Source organism: Amia ocellicauda, chromosome 2 (genome assembly GCF_036373705.1).
Source record: "Amia ocellicauda isolate fAmiCal2 chromosome 2, fAmiCal2.hap1, whole genome shotgun sequence".
NCBI lineage: Eukaryota > Metazoa > Chordata > Actinopteri > Amiiformes > Amiidae > Amia > Amia ocellicauda.
In genome coordinates this window covers 2,308,591-2,326,144 of record NC_089851.1, presented here as the reverse complement: position 1 = coordinate 2,326,144, position 17,554 = coordinate 2,308,591, and the positions used below count along the sequence as shown (strand labels likewise).

At 41.3% G+C, this 17,554-nt stretch overlaps 1 protein-coding gene across 3 annotated transcripts; it reads right to left on the bottom strand.

The window, feature by feature from the left end:
* Positions 1–311: 311 nt before the first annotated feature.
* On the bottom strand, positions 312–16,948 carry LOC136761845 (polymeric immunoglobulin receptor). 3 transcript variants are annotated; one of them, XR_010820402.1, is made up of 7 exons: positions 16,801–16,948; positions 15,839–16,079; positions 14,444–14,776; positions 13,106–13,852; positions 3,163–3,255; positions 2,319–2,395; positions 312–1,903 (listed from the first exon to the last, which is right to left on the bottom strand). XR_010820402.1 is itself a non-coding variant. In XM_066716199.1 (4 exons), the coding sequence occupies exons 2-4, from the start codon at positions 16,038–16,040 to the stop codon at positions 13,533–13,535; spliced, it is 855 nt and encodes a 284-aa protein (XP_066572296.1). In that variant the 5' UTR covers positions 16,041–16,079; positions 16,801–16,948; the 3' UTR covers positions 11,809–13,532. The 3 variants fall into 3 exon arrangements, 1 of the variants encoding a protein (XP_066572296.1); XR_010820400.1 differs by having other exon boundaries at positions 312–2,395; XM_066716199.1 differs by lacking the exons at positions 312–1,903; positions 2,319–2,395; positions 3,163–3,255 and having other exon boundaries at positions 11,809–13,852.
* Between the last annotated feature and the right edge of the window lie 606 nt (positions 16,949–17,554).

Sequence of the window (17,554 nt, the reverse complement as noted above, 5' to 3'; positions counted from 1 at the left end):
TCCACGATATAATAAAACATGCACACGATATATTAAATTGTTTCTACAATATATAGATATTTTTACTTCATGTCCCCTCCAGGGCTCCGTAAAATATCAATCTGGCACTAAAACATCATGCAAAGAGTGTGAAATAGTGCACAATGACCCACACTGAGTACCCCTGCTGTTCATTGACTGGAATGACATTGTTGATATAGCACCTTTAATAAATTATAAACTGCTCCTTTAGTCACTTAAAGTTCCTTTCAGAAGTGCATAGGTCAAAAGATTTAGGTTTATTTACAACATTAATGATGAAAAAGGACCAATAACTTGCATCAGCACCCTCACTGATAGTTTAATATTAGCCAACAGAAGAAGTTCATACAGAAATCGAGCACTGAGGCTCAGAAGTAAGTAACAGGGTAAACTGCTGGCAAAATTAGTCTGAGGAGACAAACTCATCTGTTACTCGTCTTACAGACTCAGAGGTTTCTGCTCGGCCTGTGCAGTTTGGGCATGCTGTAGCAACACACACTCCCACCCCTTTTAATTAAACTCTGCCTTAATGAATGGCCACAAGCTCTGTTAACAGTCCTGGGGAGATCGGTTTCGGGTAAAAGATGAAACATCTGACACAGACAGAAGGTTAACCTGCTCAGCAGAATGTTCTTTACCTCTCCTGACTGCCGGTTAGAGAAACATCTCAGCTGTTCGAAGTCTGAATTAGTCTGAGTAACAATGGAGAGGGGGAATCAAGATTTCATGGTGAAAAGCCAGTCATTACTCTTGTGTCGTATCGCAGTTGTGTTCTGGTATTATATTTCGTATTTTATATATAGATGTGTGCCATTGTTAGCATTATTACTAATGTGTATGTCTAAATTTGCTAGTGTGATCATGTGCAGTACCCTGTGGCAATTTGTTTGCGAACAAAAAACAAAACAAAGATTTAAATTGAATTTAAATTATTTGAGACTACTTTAAATTGAATCTAATTGAAATTAATTTAATTTTAATGAATTGCAGTTGAATTGATTCAGTTCTTGTCGCTTCCATTCGCTGCTTCTGACTGGATCTCTTTATGGCGCTGAGTCAGAAGGAAGGCTAGGATCTTTGCAGGAGTCTGTGAGCTTCCGACGCTATTGTAGATTCATAGGAACCGTCCTACAGAAGAGACAGGATTGTGAGCAAAAACACATCCAGAGGGGGAGAAGGTCACATCTAAACACAAGGCAAGTGTTCAATCAATAGGTTCTAGGTCAAGATAGGTCTACCCAGGCCTGGATGTGTGGCAGTAAATTTACCACGGGGGCAAAACCAATGATCCAGCTGGATCTGACAGTTTCAAACGTGCGCACCAGAAAGCAACGTATGTCGTATGAACAAGAAGTTACTTTATGTTTCGACCCACAGGTGTGTCTAGCATTTTCTGCACAGTTGACAAGTTCTGAACGTCAGAAGAAATGGCTAATTTCTGTCATTAATTTCCCTCAGGAAAAAATAAATTTACTTAAACCCGGGGTCAGATCTGTCTCTTGTCTGCCTCTCTTGCTCACTGCTAACTCACTTGGATGACTCACTGAGACCAGACTGCAAGCCATCAGGTATTGAAAGAAGACAATGGGCCATCTATGAGCAGCAAGCGTGAAAATGTGTGTGTGTGTGTGTGGGGGGGGTTGCTTTAGACGTGTTTCTCCTTGTAAAGCACTTTGGGACATTTATTTGGTCTGTCTGCTGGTCCCTCTGTGTAAGGGGACCTGCTCTCACTCCTAGAAGCCCTTCCCCTTAGTTTCCCTTGCATGTCTGTGTCCGTGTCCATATTAAAACAGCGGGGAGGACAATCTGAGAATGCCATCATGGTTGCCGCTGCCCTGCGTCTCCAACCTTGCTCATGGAGTGGGATGAGAGAGCAATTAAACTTGAAAAGAAACGAGAAACAAATTATTAAATCATTACAAATCTCAGGACGTTTCTATGTCTTGTTTTAGGCAAAGAATTCTTGTGGTGAAGGTAATTATATTTTATAACTAGCAACCCAAAATATATGAAACACTGTACATATTGTTTAGATGTCTTATCTCTTTTTAAAGGACCGGGCCAGTGAATCCTAAATTCAACATTAAGTGAAAATGAGCAGATTTATCATAAAAAAATAAAAAATAAGACATTGTTCTTATCCTACAGTTCTTCTGCAGATATTTCTTTATGTTGGAATTTGGAAAACAATATTACTTGATGTCTTAAAGTGTAACAATCTCAGTTCCAGCATCAAATAAATACGGGTACATGAGAAACATCAATTATCATCCACACCAATAGGAAATTGTGTTTACCCTCCTGCTTTTGTGCATTTTTCTTTCTCCAGGCCAGTCATTGCAATGTAGATGTCTTCTTCCCCTGATTCGGGAGCCTGGAAAAGATTTGCGTTTGACGAAGACATCATTTGTTGAGAACAGGTTTGGGTCAAGGTTTGGGCTGTGGTGTGTGTGTGGGGTACGGAGCAGCGTGTCAAAATTAAAACCTACACTTTCAGATCAGGGTTTAAACTGCAGTCTTGGAATAGTCCTGCAGAAGCTGCATGTTAATTAGACAATGCATTTACATAATATGATTGATTGATTTAAAACAGTTAATAGTGATTGGCCAGTGAGACTGTAAATGGTGATTGGCTAGTGGGCACGAGGGCACATCAGGTGACACAGGGCCAGTTTTGAGATTAGATCTCAGTAGATGCTCTGATACCAGAAATCCTGCCATATAGCAAGGGGGGATTTATACAGTATTTTACTGCTACTGCACATCTGTGAGATCAGTAAGTGGTCATGCAATTGAGCTTGATGCCACGTGTCTCTCTGTAGCACCTGTGCATCTTAGCCAGAAGTATGTCATTGCGCGTCTTCTCATTTCTCACACAAATCACGAATGATTCACCGACTGAGTTTGCCGTCTAAAAACCTCAAGCGGTCGATCAAGTGATTTCTATCAACCGTGGAAGTGTGTGGCATTGTGTGTGTTCTGGTCTCAGCTGATTATTAGGATTGGCAGCATCCAGTGCAAAAGCAGATGCTCGCACTTTGGTTCATCTGGAACAGAAGGCATAGGAGCAAGAGTTGTGTGAGAGTGAGCGTATCAGCGTGGAAAAACATGGAGAGTGTGGAGAGTGTGGCGAGAGGGCACCTGAGCATCGTCCTGTGATATCTGGGTCTTCACACCATTCATGCACTGGTATATATCTTCAGCAGAAGGCTGTACGGAATCAGCATTACATCCCTGTGAAAAAATGCCACAGCTATCGCTCACTGTCACTGTAAAACTCACAGTTACCTTTCTCTTGTGCTCTGGAACTTATTGTTTCATGTTTTAACTGCTTGCAAAGTGCTTGGAGAAACTTGTTTTTAAAGTCCCCATATAAAAGAAAAGTTGTACTGTTTTTAGTCTAATTGTAGTTTCAGTTACAGTACACCGGACACGTGCTTGTCCAGGAAAGGTGGTTGGAGTTCCATACGGAGCCCCAGGACTGGGAGTCTCTGATTAAGTGATCGAGTCCAAATACATATATATACTTCTCCATTAAATAACTGTCAGCTATTTGCCTTTCCCTTTCTCTGGCAGACTTTAAAAACATGTTCTCCCTCAATTTGAATTAGGGATTTTACAGGTAAATCGCCTCATGCACACGTCTTATTCCAGAGGTTTCCTTTGAGTCTCAGTGGTTTGGTAACGTTGTTCTTTGCGTGCATGTGTGTCAGTCAGAGTTCAACCACACTGCAAAGCTTCCCAGTGAGGAGGATATCATTGGCTTTAACTTACATCAGGACTATCCTGTAAGGTATGTTGATCAATCGCTTCAGTAGACAATGTACCATTTACAGTGAGGGAAAAAAGTATTTGATCCCCTGCTGATTTTGTACGTTTGCCCACTGACAAAGAAATGATCAGTCTATAATTTTAATGGAAGGTGTATTTTAACAGTGAGAGACAGAATAACAACAAAAAAATCCAGAAAAACGCATTTCAAAAAAGTTATACATTGATTTGCATGTTAATGAGGGAAATAAGTATTTGACCCCTTCGACTTAGTACTTGGTGGCAAAACCCTTGTTGGCAATCACAGAGGTCAGACGTTTCTTGTAGTTGGCCACCAGGTTTGTACACATCTCAGGAGGGATTTTGTCCCACTCCTCTTTGCAGATCCTCTCCAAGTCATTAAGGTTTCGAGGCTGATGTTTGGCAACTCGAACCTTCAGCTCCCTCCACAGATTTTCTATGGGATTAAGGTGTGGAGACTGGCTAGGCCACTCCAGGACCTTAATGTGCTTCTTCTTGAGCCACTCCTTTGTTGCCTTGGCTGTGTGTTTTGGGTCACTGTCATGCTGGAATACTCATCCACGACCCATTTTCAATGCCCTGGCTGAGGGAAGGAGGTTCTCACCCAAGATTTGATGGTACATGGCCCCGTCCATCATCCCTTTGATGCGGTGCAGTTGTCCTGTCCCCTTAGCAGAAAAACACCCCCAAAGCATAATGTTTCCACCTCCATGTTTGACGGTGGGGATGGTGATCTTGGGGTCATTCCTCCTCCTCCAAATACGGCGAGTTGAGTTGATGCCAAAGAGCTCGATTTTGGTCTTATCTGACCACAACACTTTCACCCAGTTCTCCTCTGAATCATTCAGATGTTGGCAAACTTCAGACGGGCCTGTACATGTGCTTTCTTGAGCAGGGGGACCTTGCGGGCGCTGCAGGATTTCAGTCCTTCAAGGCATAGTGTGTTACCAATTGCTTTCTTGGTGACTATGGTCCCAGCTGCCTTGAGATCATTAACAAGATCCTCCCGTGTAGTTCTGGGCTGATTCCTCACCGTTCTCATGATCATTGAAACTCCACGAGGTGAGATCTTGCATGGCGCCCCAGATCGAGGGAGACTGACAGTTATTTTGTGTTTCTTCCATTTGCGAATAATCGCACCAACTATTGCCACCTTCTCACCAAGCTGCTAGGCGATGGTCTTGTAGCCCATTCCAGCCTTGTGTAGGTCTACAATCTTGTCCCTGATATCCTTGGACAGCTCTTTGGTCTTGGCCATGGTGGAGAGTTTGGAATCTGATTGATTGATTGCTTCTGTGGACAGGTGTCTTTTATACAGGTAACGAGCTGAGATTAGGAGCACTCCCTTTAAGAGAGTCTCAGCTCGTTACCTGTATAAAAGACACCTGGGAGCCAGAAGTCTTGCTGATTGATAGAGGATCAAATACTTATTTCTCTCATTAACATGCAAATCAATTTATAACTTTTTTGAAATGCGTTTTTCTGGATTTTTTTGTTGTTATTCTGTCTCTCACTGTTAAAATACACCTACCATTAAAATTATAGACTGATCATTTCTTTGTCAGTGGGCAAACGTACAAAATCAGCAGGGGATCAAATACTATCTTCCCTCACTGTATCTCTGCAAGATAGAAAAATGAATTCATTTTCAAATAAAGGTTTTAACGCACTGCTCACTGCGCTCAGTGTTGTGCTTTGAATCGTCAGCCCCCTGGCCGTTCGATACACAACAAAGTAGTTCTTGGATCCAGCCAAATTGTTTCCTGGGGAACGGGGATTGTTTGTGATTATTGTGCTCTAAATTAATCATCACCATCCGCTGTTACAAAGTCCATGTGAGTCAGGGCCAGGGATCAGGGTCAGGGATGAGCAGGAACTCAGTGCAGTACTCGGCTGCAGAGACCTTTTCCTTCCAGGATCAGAGAAACTCTCTATCAGAAGAAGGAGTTGGGATACAAATACAGCACGGGCAGACATTAACAGCCAGAGAGGATGGACGCAGTAATGTCACCGCAGTGAATAAGGCTAGCACCAGCACACAGAGCGCTCCGGAGACTATGCTGGTACTGCGAGTCCTGGATCGACATACTGGAAGGCAAAGCACTGAGAAAGCAGACACAGTGAAGACATTCATGCACCACTCTTGTTTTGTTTCTAATGTATACTTTATGTTTAGAAATCTGTGATTTTTCTTTCTTCACCCTCCCCCAGTTAATAACAGTTAATGACTATCAACTGAGATAGTCACTATGAATATGTTTGCTAAGAAATAAGTAATAAATAACAATACGATTCCTGCCCTGGTGCTGCCAGTTAGTGACAGTTTGGGTACAACAATGGCGGTTGGTAAATGTTTAATAACCAAGCTATAAACACTGAATGATTAAGTTACAGAAGATGTGAGAACAGTGGGCTTGGTGTTATAAACACTTGCCTTATTCATTTAACATTAAACATTTAACTGTAATGCTCTACCCATGTTTAGCTCAGTTTCTATGTGCACCAACATGATCTCCTCCAGAACTTTAAAACATTAAAAAATACCTTGAATAGTCTCCCTTCCCCTGTTGTTGCTGTTGTGCCCCAGTCCTGAGCTCAGTTTGTTTTGAGTTATATGATATAAAAGAGCCTGTCAGAAGACACACACATGTGAAGCACCATACTAATTTCTGTGTGTCACTTCCTGTGTGTTTACCACAGAGCAGACATCTCACTGACAATGCCTTTCAGCTCCTCACTTCAGTGCTCCCTTCAAGACTGATTAACAAAATATGCAGTCATGCAACATACACATACACATACATATACACATGCACACTCCCAGGTGTCTTTTATACAGGTAACGAGCTGAGATTAGGAGCACTCTCTTAAAGGGAGTGCTCCTAATCTCAGCTCGTTACCTGTATAAAAGACACCTGTCCACAGAAGCAATCAATCATTCAGATTCCAAACTCTCCACCATGGCCAAGACCAAAGAGCTGTCCAAGGATGTCAGGGACAAGATTGTAGACCTACACAAGGCTGGAATGGGCTACAAGACCATCGTCAAGCAGCTTGGTGAGAAGGTGACAACAGTTGGTGCAATTATTCGCAAATGGAAGAAACACAAAAAAACTGTCAGTCTCCCTCAGTCTGGGGCTCCATGCAAGATCTCACCTCGTGGAGTTTCAATGATCATGCGAACGGTGAGGAATCAGCCCAGAACTACACGGGAGGATCTTGTTAATGATCTCAAGGGAGCTGGGACCATAGTCACCAAGAAAACAATTGGTAACACAGTATGCCGTGAAGGACTGAAATCCTACAGAGCCCGCAAGGTCCCCCTGCTCAAGAAAGCACATGTACAGGCCCGTCTGAAGTTTGCCAACATCTGAATGATTCAGAGGAGAACTGGGTGAAAGTGTTGTGGTCAGATGAGACCAAAATCGAGCTCTTTGGCATCAACTCAACTCGCCGTATTTGGAGGATGAGGAATGACCCCAAGAACACCATCCCCACCGTCAAACATGGAGGTGGAAACATTATGCTTTGGGGGTGTTTTTCTGCTAAGGGGACAGGACAACTGCGCCGCATCAAAGGGACGATGGACGGGGCCATGTACCGTCAAATCTTGGGTGAGAACCTCCTTCCCTCAGCCAGAGGTGGATGGGGATTCCAGCATGACAGTGACCCAAAACACACAGCCAAGGCAACAAAGGAGTGGCTCAAGAAGAAGCACATTAAGGTCCTGGAGTGGCCTAGCCAGTCTCCAGGCCTTAATCCCACAGAAAATCTGTGGAGGGAGCTGAAGGTTCGAGTTGCCAAACGTCAGCCTCGAAACCTTAATGACTTGGAGAGGATCTGCAAAGAGGAGTGGGACAAAATCCCTCCTGAGATGTGTGCAAACCTGGTGGCCAGGTTTATTATTTAATTATATATATATATATATATATATATAATTACATTGGACATAATTACATAACTACCTCAACATGTGGGTCACTATCCAGAAGGTTTTATTCATTTTAACTATTGTGATTTTACTCTGATCAGATGTTTAATGTGTCCTATTACTGATCTGCATGAATGAATAGGAAATATTGTATTCCAAACTAAATTCCTTGCCTAGAATATAGTTGTTTCTGATGTAATCAGAATATTATTTTCTTAATTCACACTACAAAACAAAACCAAACTGAATCTTAAATGTAAATATTATTTGTAAACATTGTTAAGAAGACATTGTGTATGGTTTATTAGAGAATCAATGAAGTGAAAAGCAGTAATGTTTTGTAATTTGCATTTTCATGTATTGTTTTTGGTACTTGGTATACATGTGTACCTTTAACATTGAAGATGAGTTTATTCGGCACAGAATAACCCAAATATAAGTATTGATCTGTAGGAGTGATGAGAAGGTGCCATATGAGTTAAATATATAAGTAATCTGGAAATTATTAATCATATAAGTAATCTGGAAATGAAAGAGTAACTGGAACTGAATATTTTATCAAATGTCCTGAAACCCCATACCACTGGAGAACATATGATTATCAATAAATTATAGTATTAATATTGATCTATGTCATATAAAATATATATTATTATAAGTCTGAAAGTCTTATTACAGTATGTTTGTATTAATATTCATTTTCCATTAAACCATATTCATATTATATTTATTTGACTTTTAGGGTTTCAAAATGTCTTTCATTAACCCACTTATAGGTAACAGTACAGACAATACATCAAGTGGGGATCCTAGGATTGTAAAGGATCCTAAAGGATTCTGTCAAGATTTTTAACTGTGAATCCAAGGAACCAGGGTGTTGTGATAGGGTTGTCTGAACGCTGTTCTACAAAGAATGCATGAGTACATAATTACTTCCTAATTACTAAATACTTACATAACATATTAAATGTGACTGAATTGTATTTTATTAGACTACTTCCTTTGCCTTGATCTTCAAGGTTCTTTATCTTGTATTGGTTATTGTGTTAACAAACCCTTTATAGGGCACACATACAATCTGAATTGCTAGAATTTTTCTTTGCTAATTTTATGAAATACTAAAGAAAATAAGGTGGATTGCATATTTCATTTTTTCATTTTGCGAAAAATTTAAATAAAAAAATAATAGGTGCCAAATGTGTCCCCTAGCTCAAAAAGAGTAAACAACGTCTACTTGTTGGTTCAGTTGTATTTGTATGTAAACTGGCAATACAATAGAAAACATCACTTCCAGTGGCACATTGTTTAATCCAAGGATGCTAGTAAAATAAACATGTATCCAAAACTGATTTGAATTATAAAACTATATTTTACAATTATCATTTCATTTGTCATGTTATTGTACATTACATCTTGAGCATAAAGAAAAAAAAAACAGTCTGTATAACAGTGGAAAATTCATGTTTTGGGGATTTTGAAGCATACAATCAAATAACACTAACAACACTTAAAAATCTCCATGTCTATAATATGGAATAAGTAATAACTGATTGATGGGTTAAAACAGTGTATTGAAGGAATAAAAACTAAATTGTATTAACAAATTCATAACTGTATACTCCTCTTTATACTTCTTCAAGTAAGTGCATTTTAAACACATTTTGAAGATTATGCATTAATTGGTATGATATGAAACAAAGCAGTTTCTTTCTGAGGACAGACAAAGGGCCAACTCACCATCTAAGCATTTGCTGCCCCTCCAGTAGGTTTTCACCTTAGTAGGGCACAACTTGCATATTCTCCTGACTGGCTCAAACACTGGGAAATGTCCAAAGCCATCATGCATTGTCTCAGTGGTAGGCCTAGCACACCGTGGGGCTCGCTGCCTCCCTGCATTCACAGGGGCACTTGAGAGTAACGGATGCCCAGGTTTCCTTACAGACTTGTGTAAACTATCACTGATGCTAAGGTGGAAATCTTTCAGGGGAATTGCCTTTTCTGAAAGAAGTCCACAATCACGTTTGTACACCTGCCAGCTGTTACAGACGGCTAGATCTGGCACATACCCAAAGAGAGGCAAATACCATCTTTCAGCCTTCATTGTGGTCTTGTACAGATGTGTCAGCATATTGCTTAGATCTACCCCACCCATAGCACTGTACAGAGAAACCACAGCTGGGCAGTCATTGGGGACTTTTTTCTTCTCCTCCTTACTGTATCTTTGAACAGTTGACATAGGATGCACACCTGCAGCATTGCTAAGGAAGGAGACACACTTGTTGTCATACCATTTGACAGCAATTATGCCATCACTGTTGTTGTAATCAACATGCCCACGATGCATCTTAGCCATCACCTTTGTCTCCAGCAAGACTGAACCACACATTGTATTTTCTCTCACGGTCCCCACATAGTGGATCTTCATTTCAGCTAACAAATAATTAACAAGGTCAATACCAGTAAATAAATTGTCAGCATATACCACAGACTGCTCAGGGTAATTGTTTTGCTCAAGGATATGACCACCTTAGCACACATCATCATCTTGGACTCGGCCTCAGTCAGATTAGATTGTTCAAATGTTCTCTGTCCCTGGTACAACAGAACGTCATGGATAATGCCACTGGAGCAGGCAAGACAGAAAAGTTTGAAACCCCACTCATCAGGCTTGTTTTGTATGTACTGTCTGAGATTACCTGCCCGTGTGCCCTTATATGCAACCATTACTTCTTCTATCACTTTTGTGTGGCTGGAATTATCAGACATCTTTCTCTCAACATACTGAACAAGGGCCAAACCTTGTAGAAGCGATCAGTGCTTTCTGCTTGCAGGGCATTATCATTGCAATGGATGTGACGCCGCAGCCAACAAAAACGTTTACTAGACATCACATCTGCAACCTGTGGAACACCAGTTTGGAAAGGCCAGTAGTCATACAGTGATGGCAGAGACGCCACACCCATGTACAAAAGAAGTCCAATGAAATGTCTAATTTCATTGTGATTTGTGAAACAAGTGGAGTTTATGTCTCTCTGAATTACATATAGATTTGTCTGATCAACAATGTGTTCAATCATTTCAATAGTAAACAGAGAGCCAAAATATTCAGCAGGAGTTTTAATACAGCTAGGTGTGTCAAAAGTGGGTTCTGTGGGTGTGAAAAGGGGACTGTCTTCCTTCACCCATCGCCGTGTTGGAGCCTTTCTTTTCCTTTCCTTTGTGTCTGCTGTTAGTGGAAGGTCTACACTCTCAAGGGGTAGTATGGTAATGTTACTCTTTCCTCGGGTGGTTGTCCCTTGTGTTTGAGAAAGACTAGCAGACGGGCCTGGGTGATCACAACTGCCTAAATAAATAAATCAGTGTTACACACAACTATACTGCCTGAATGAATTCTGCACTTTTTTTATTTTTTATTATTACACACACACACATACACACACACACACATATATATACAGCTCTGGAAAAAATTAAGAGACCACATAACATTGATTTCTGAACTTGGAGTGGTCTCTTAATTTTTTCCAGAGCTGTGTATATATAATATATATAATATATATATATATATATATATATATATATATATATATATATACATGTATACTATACTAAATTAATATGGGTTATTTATAATGTATTATAATTATTCTTTATTTTTTTAAATAATAATATTTGTTACTGACATTCAGAGAAGTAGTCTTCTTATACTGTACACCCTCCTACACACATTATTGTATTGCTGTACGTATCACTACCTCTTGCTGCTTTTCTAGCAGGCTGCTCTATCTCATCCTCACTCTCACTGTCATCTGCCTGCGCTTGGTACAGTAGGTAGGGTCTGCAATGACATCATCGTCATCGCTTATATCTTCACACTCACTCTCGTCATTGATTGGAATTGCATACTTTGGTGCTTTCGTGTTTGATCCACAAAACGTGTGGTAACATGTTGAAACTGCGAACAAAATAATATTTGTAACGTTAATACTAAAATTGTCTTTAAAAGTGCCTTGCTCCGTACGTTATTTGTGAATGCTTAAAAAAAAGTAATTTAAATGCATAAATAATGTAATTTAAATGTATTTACAAAAAACAATAAAAACTGAATAATAATAATGTATTGCATAGTATATACAAATATAAGTCATATAGAAAATTGAGTGTATTCATAGAATAGAATAGAATAGAACCCCTACCAGGCTAGGAGATAGATATAGTCCCTACATATTACGAAATATTTTATAAACATAGCTTAATGACATTTAAAAAAATCAATCATACTTTAAATCCACATACTTTTATTTAAAAAAAAATAATTACCTTCATCAAAATGTAAATAAAGACCGATTCAATGCAACATTTGACGATAGTTTTTGGATAAGATGTGAAAATGGTGCCTCATAGGATCAAACTACTTAGACACATATGGCACTTTGCTTGAGAGTATCATTTTGTATTGTTCGCATTGAACATGTGACCTGTATGCCTTTGAATACAAGGTGCCATACATGTGCCTTGTGTTAACAAACCTGAACAATCCAATTTTGTGTGCTCCTGAAATATCTAAAATCCAGATAAAGTTCATAAACAATATGATTGGTATAAAATCATATTCCTCACAGGGTTGTACCCAAGATTTTGACCAGGATCCCATTCCTGAACAGGATCCTATGGGGATCCTTAAGGATCTTGTAGAATCTTGTAGGATCTTGTAGATTGTATTTCTACCAGGGATCCTTACTTGCACACTCTAATGTTCACATCTATGTCTGCATTATTCAATGCATGAGTGACCGTGGATGGCGTACTTAAAGATCACATGCATCATATATTAATGCTAGACAACATCCTGCACACATACAGAGGTAAAAATCCTTCTAAAATAAAACATTTGACTTTTTCACAAATGTGAAACTATTATTTTATAATGAAGTTCCTTCATTCTCGTGTGAAAGATTCTCACAGCTCTAATAATCTTAATAGACTTTTCTCCATTTATTGATATAGAACGATTTACCTGTGCGTAAGTGTTCTGGTAACCGTGGTCTTCCACATATCTGCCAAGTTCAATCTCTCTTGATTTGTTTTCCAATCTGATTTAATGAGAACACATCTCTCTCTGGTAATTACCTCCATTCAATGTAATTAAGTACAAATTGTTGCTGCCAAAGTGTGTCTACTAGTTCATAAGAGGATTCTTATATATATATATTGAAACACTCAATGAATCATTTCACAGTTAACTAGGGAAAGAGGGAGTGAGCTGCTGTCACCATCCTAGACGACTGAGGTCTCTCACCAGTCACACAACAGGCCCTGCATTCATGCCACTGGACTCATGTAAAGAGAGAGATGTCTTACCCTCCAGCACTTTCAGGTACAGGGGGACAGTCTTCGTGTCTGTGGCACACCGGTACCAGCCTTGGTCTTCATGGCTCAGCTTCTTCATGGTCACTGTAAACACCCCAGCTCTGTCATCTGTCACTGACACTCTGTCATCCCCACTCCCCAGATTCCTGCAGTCGCTCCTTTCCCATTTTTCACACCACATTTTCACATGGTCTCTGAGATCTGGGCCGTACTGGCAAGGAATGACCGCGAGTACACCCCTGAGTCCCCCGTCTCCAGTCCCCTCATGGGCACAGTGAAAACTCCCTGGGCTGGATCATCACCTGGGATGGACACTTTATCACTCTCTATGATTGGAGAGACAGTCCTTTTTAAAGATTCACAGTTTGTCCTGGAATTTCCAGAGCACCAGTATTTTGCATTGCTTTTGTATTTGTCCTCATAGTGACAAGGGATGGTGACTGATGCTCCTCTCAGGACACTGGTCCCCTATATCACACCAGTACCAGCCTTGGTCCTCCGGCCGCAGTCCGCTCACAGTCACACTGAAGAGTCCCTCCGCTGTGTGGTCAGTGATCAGGACAGAGCCGTGTCCTGCAGTCCCAGGGCTTCCTGCTGTCTGACAGGAGCTCCAGTCTCCACTCCTGCACCACTGTTTCTGTCTGGACCGGTATGGGTGTCCATAGTGACACTGGACACTGACCTCCCCTCCTATCTGTCCTGTTACTGTGGCATTGACCACATACGGCACCCCAGCGTCTGCAGACAGAGACATTAAACACATACAGAGCTTTACAGCAGTGCGTTGCGGCCGCTGGGCTGCTAATTCACTTCAGCAGTTACACAGCAGGCTCTTCTCCTACAGGCGTCTATAGGCCGACTGACCATCATGAGAAGAGTCACGTTCCTCACACTCAACAGCCTGGCGTCGGGTCAGGCCACGGGGAGAACAGCAAACAGCACACAGACACCCAAGACTGGAACTGAACCCGGGTACCATTAGCTGTGGGACAGCAAGACCGACCACTGCACCACTGTCTTTTGTTCTGTCTGTCCATATGTCTGTCAATCTTTGTCTGTCTGTCTTTTTATCTTTCTCTGTCTTTTTCTTTCTCTCTGTCTGTTAGTCTTTCTGTGTCTGTCTGTCTCTTTTTCTTTCTCTCTCTATATAAATGATAAAAGCTTGAAATGATCATGATTCTAGTGTGGTAAGAATTGAAGGTCCGCATTCACAACTGTTCTGAAAATGAAACTCGTGGCTCAGAGGAGCTTGAATGCAGGTTTTTAACAGGACAGCAAGTTCATGATTGTGCAGCTGCAGTACAAGCATGTGCTGTTTTAAGATCATACCTTCAGTAACTGTGAGGTACAGGGATGCTCTGTCATCAGGTGTGCCGTACCCCCCTATCTCCACAGCACACCAGTACCAGCCTGTGTCCCCCGTCTTCAGTCCCCTCATGGTCACAGTGAAGACTCCCTGGGCTGGATCATCAGAGATGGACACTTTATCACTCTGTGTGATTAGAGAGTCAGTCCTTTTTAGAGACTCACAGCTTGTCCAGTAATATCCAGAGCACCAGTATTTCACACGGCTTTTGTATTTGTCCTCATAGTGACAAGGGATGGTGACTGATGCTCCTCTCAGGACACTGGTCTTTCTCAGTGTTGACACGGCGTCACCACCTGCAGCAGCAGCACGAGGGAAAACAAACAATATCTCACTGCATTTCTCAATTAAAGCAATTCATTATATGCTAACACTTTGGATTAGGGGTTGTCAATTATGTGAGCAAATGTTTTATGAATGGGAACATGTTTAGAAGGTATTAATAGAGTATTATACAATTGATACTAAAGGACATCTAGGGTGTGTTATTAACTGCATCATATTAACAAATTGTAAATTGAAGCCTTATGCCCAGACTGTACTCATCTACAATTCTGCTTCATACACTAATAGACTTGTTAATGAATCACGTATAAAGTATATTTTGCTACCCAGTAACTAAAGTGTAACCCTACATGCATATTAGACATGATGTCCTGTTGAAATGATGCATGTTGTGACAAGATAACAGAATTAGTGGCATCTCTGTTGATTATTTCTCTACACAAACTGTACAGCATTGACATTGAATTAAGTGTGTGGTCACTGTGGCGACGGTCACACAGTCACATAAATGTATGTTTCTTGCTTTCATTTTAGAGCATGAGCACCAGTAGTGTCCTGGAATCACCAGTGCAGTATGTCCCAAGTTTGGTATAGTTGTGTTATAAATGCATTTATTAGTATTCAGTCACAATTCCATTACAACATGTTTTATATTTTAAATGATCTGCAGGTGCACATTAATTTAAATGACAGCTCCTGCCTAAACCCCATTTTAAACTCCATCACAGCTCACACATTCTATATTCCTGGCTGTGGTTAACCCTGGTGTACTGATGCTGCAGTTTTTGAACCGTGGCACACTTCCTCTGAGTTGTGAGGCTGATCGCCAGCGATGGATCGCACAGAAACAAGAATATAGAGGTGTGTTTGAATCGGTGAACATATGGATCACACTCTACAATAGTGCAATACATGTTGTGCCAAATGGACATTCAAGTGACTTTCACAGCAGCATTACCTTGATCAGGAAAGTGTGCAACTATTGCAAAAGATATCTACACACAAACACACACACACACACACACACACACACACACACACACACATACTGTGGTACAACCGAATCCTCTTACCTGGAAAACTAGCAAGGAGGAGGAGGACAATCAGAGCCATGTCTTCTGTCAGAGACAGCAGCTCCTCACTGACGTCCAGTTCCTGTTCCTGCTTCAGGTCGCTTCCTGTCATCAGTTCCTCTTTCTCTGACACTCTTTCACTGGTCACAGCAGAGCCAATACAGAATGAGAAGAGCAGCCTGTCTCCCTCAATGAAAAACATAGAGGTGCTTTTGAAAAGATTGAGGCAGTTGAGGGGCTCCTGTGGAATGGAAACCAGAAGACAGTTGTATCCCTGGAGCCCTGTGTCCCTGGAGCCCTGTGGCCCTGGAGTGCTGTGTCCCTGGAGCCCTGTGGCCCTGGAGTGCTGTGTCCCTGGAGCCCTGTGTCCCTGGAGCGCTGTGTCCCTGGAGCCCTGTGTCCCCGCACCAGCACAGACAACCACTGCATCATGAGTCACACGAGCACCTACATACAAGGCGCATCCCCAGGGGGTTTCAGGGGTACCGACTGAAACCCCTTTTTAATGTAAAAAAAATTATATACCTGTTCATGGTCCCCAAATTCATGCAACCAGTCAGCAAATCCCCCGGCTCTATAAGTGCAACATGTGTGGGTTTTGTTCTAAGATTTAGTCCTAAAACTAAGAAGACTGAAATTCCTATGTGATAGTGGTGACACCTTCATTCTTTATTTTCAAGGAAAGGATCATTGGTGGTGCTCATGCCAGAGACACTGACGCATGAGCCTGTGCTGATGCTGCTATATTGATCGATTACGTCATTCGCTCTCGCTGGCTTCTGTATAATATTGTGCCTGTTGTTTTCACTCGAAAATACTTGTTTCTGTTGTAGTCCTGAATCCTAGTCAGATATGGCCTGAAATGGCTCCAAATCTCAATTTTCAAAGTGACAGCGCAAGCTCTCTGGCCATCAGCCGTTGAACACCCCCTATAAAATGCTGGGGACAGCCATGCTACATACCTGTGTGAAACAGCAGTTTTCAGCAGCAAAGCAAGCAGGTTATCTTTCAAGTCGCCCTGGATAAGGGCATCTTCCAAGAAATAAAAATAATAATAATAACAATAATAAAAGTCGGAAGCACTACCTGAGGGGGAGGGGTTTCTGCGCATTTCTGTAGGAACCTGATCTAAAACGTCACTCTGTCAAAGCTGCCATTGGCCCCTGTGCACGTCACTCAAAACAGGTCCCTTCCCCCTTCCTGTTGTGTAGAACGTCACCGCAGGTTTGTCCTCTGTTGTGATGTCGCTGGACCTGAGCTCTCTGTGTCTTGTCTGTGCACTAAACCTTATTTGCTATTATTCACTGTTTCTCGGCTGCTTGGCTTCACAGCTGTGTTGTTCGCCACCGTCTTACTAGTGTGTGTGTGTCTCTATTTGTTGTATTAGTTATTTATTGATAGCTAATCCAGTTCTGTTCCGTCTGCGCACCGGGGCTTCGGCTGCACTTTCGGTTTCAGTTTAGTTTCAATAGAGCACTTTTAAAAATAACAGTCACGTTTATATAGTGCATTATATATTCTGACTGCTTGCTGTGTTGGTTTGCTTGTCCACAGGGCTTTTTCCTCCACAGCAGGAGCGCTAGCCTATGCGATACAGATAAATAAATATGAGAATCAATATTGTGGTTTTAGCAGCGTTTCTATTCACTTTGCATGAAGTCCTAGTCAAGTCCCGAGAACACAACCCCCCTGCAGTGCAGAAACCACGACCTGTTC

Coding starts and splice junctions, on each gene's coding strand:
- LOC136761845 (XM_066716199.1), bottom strand. CDS start 16,040: ATGTTTTTCATTGAGGGAGACAGGCTGCTCTTCTCATTCTGTATTGGC. Junction 14,777..15,838: donor CCTCCTTGCTAGTTTTCCAG/GTAAGAGGATTC, acceptor CTGCTGCTGCAG/GTGGTGACGCCGTGTCAACA. Junction 13,853..14,443: donor GTACCTCACAGTTACTGAAG/GTATGATCTTAA, acceptor CTCTGTCTGCAG/ACGCTGGGGTGCCGTATGTG.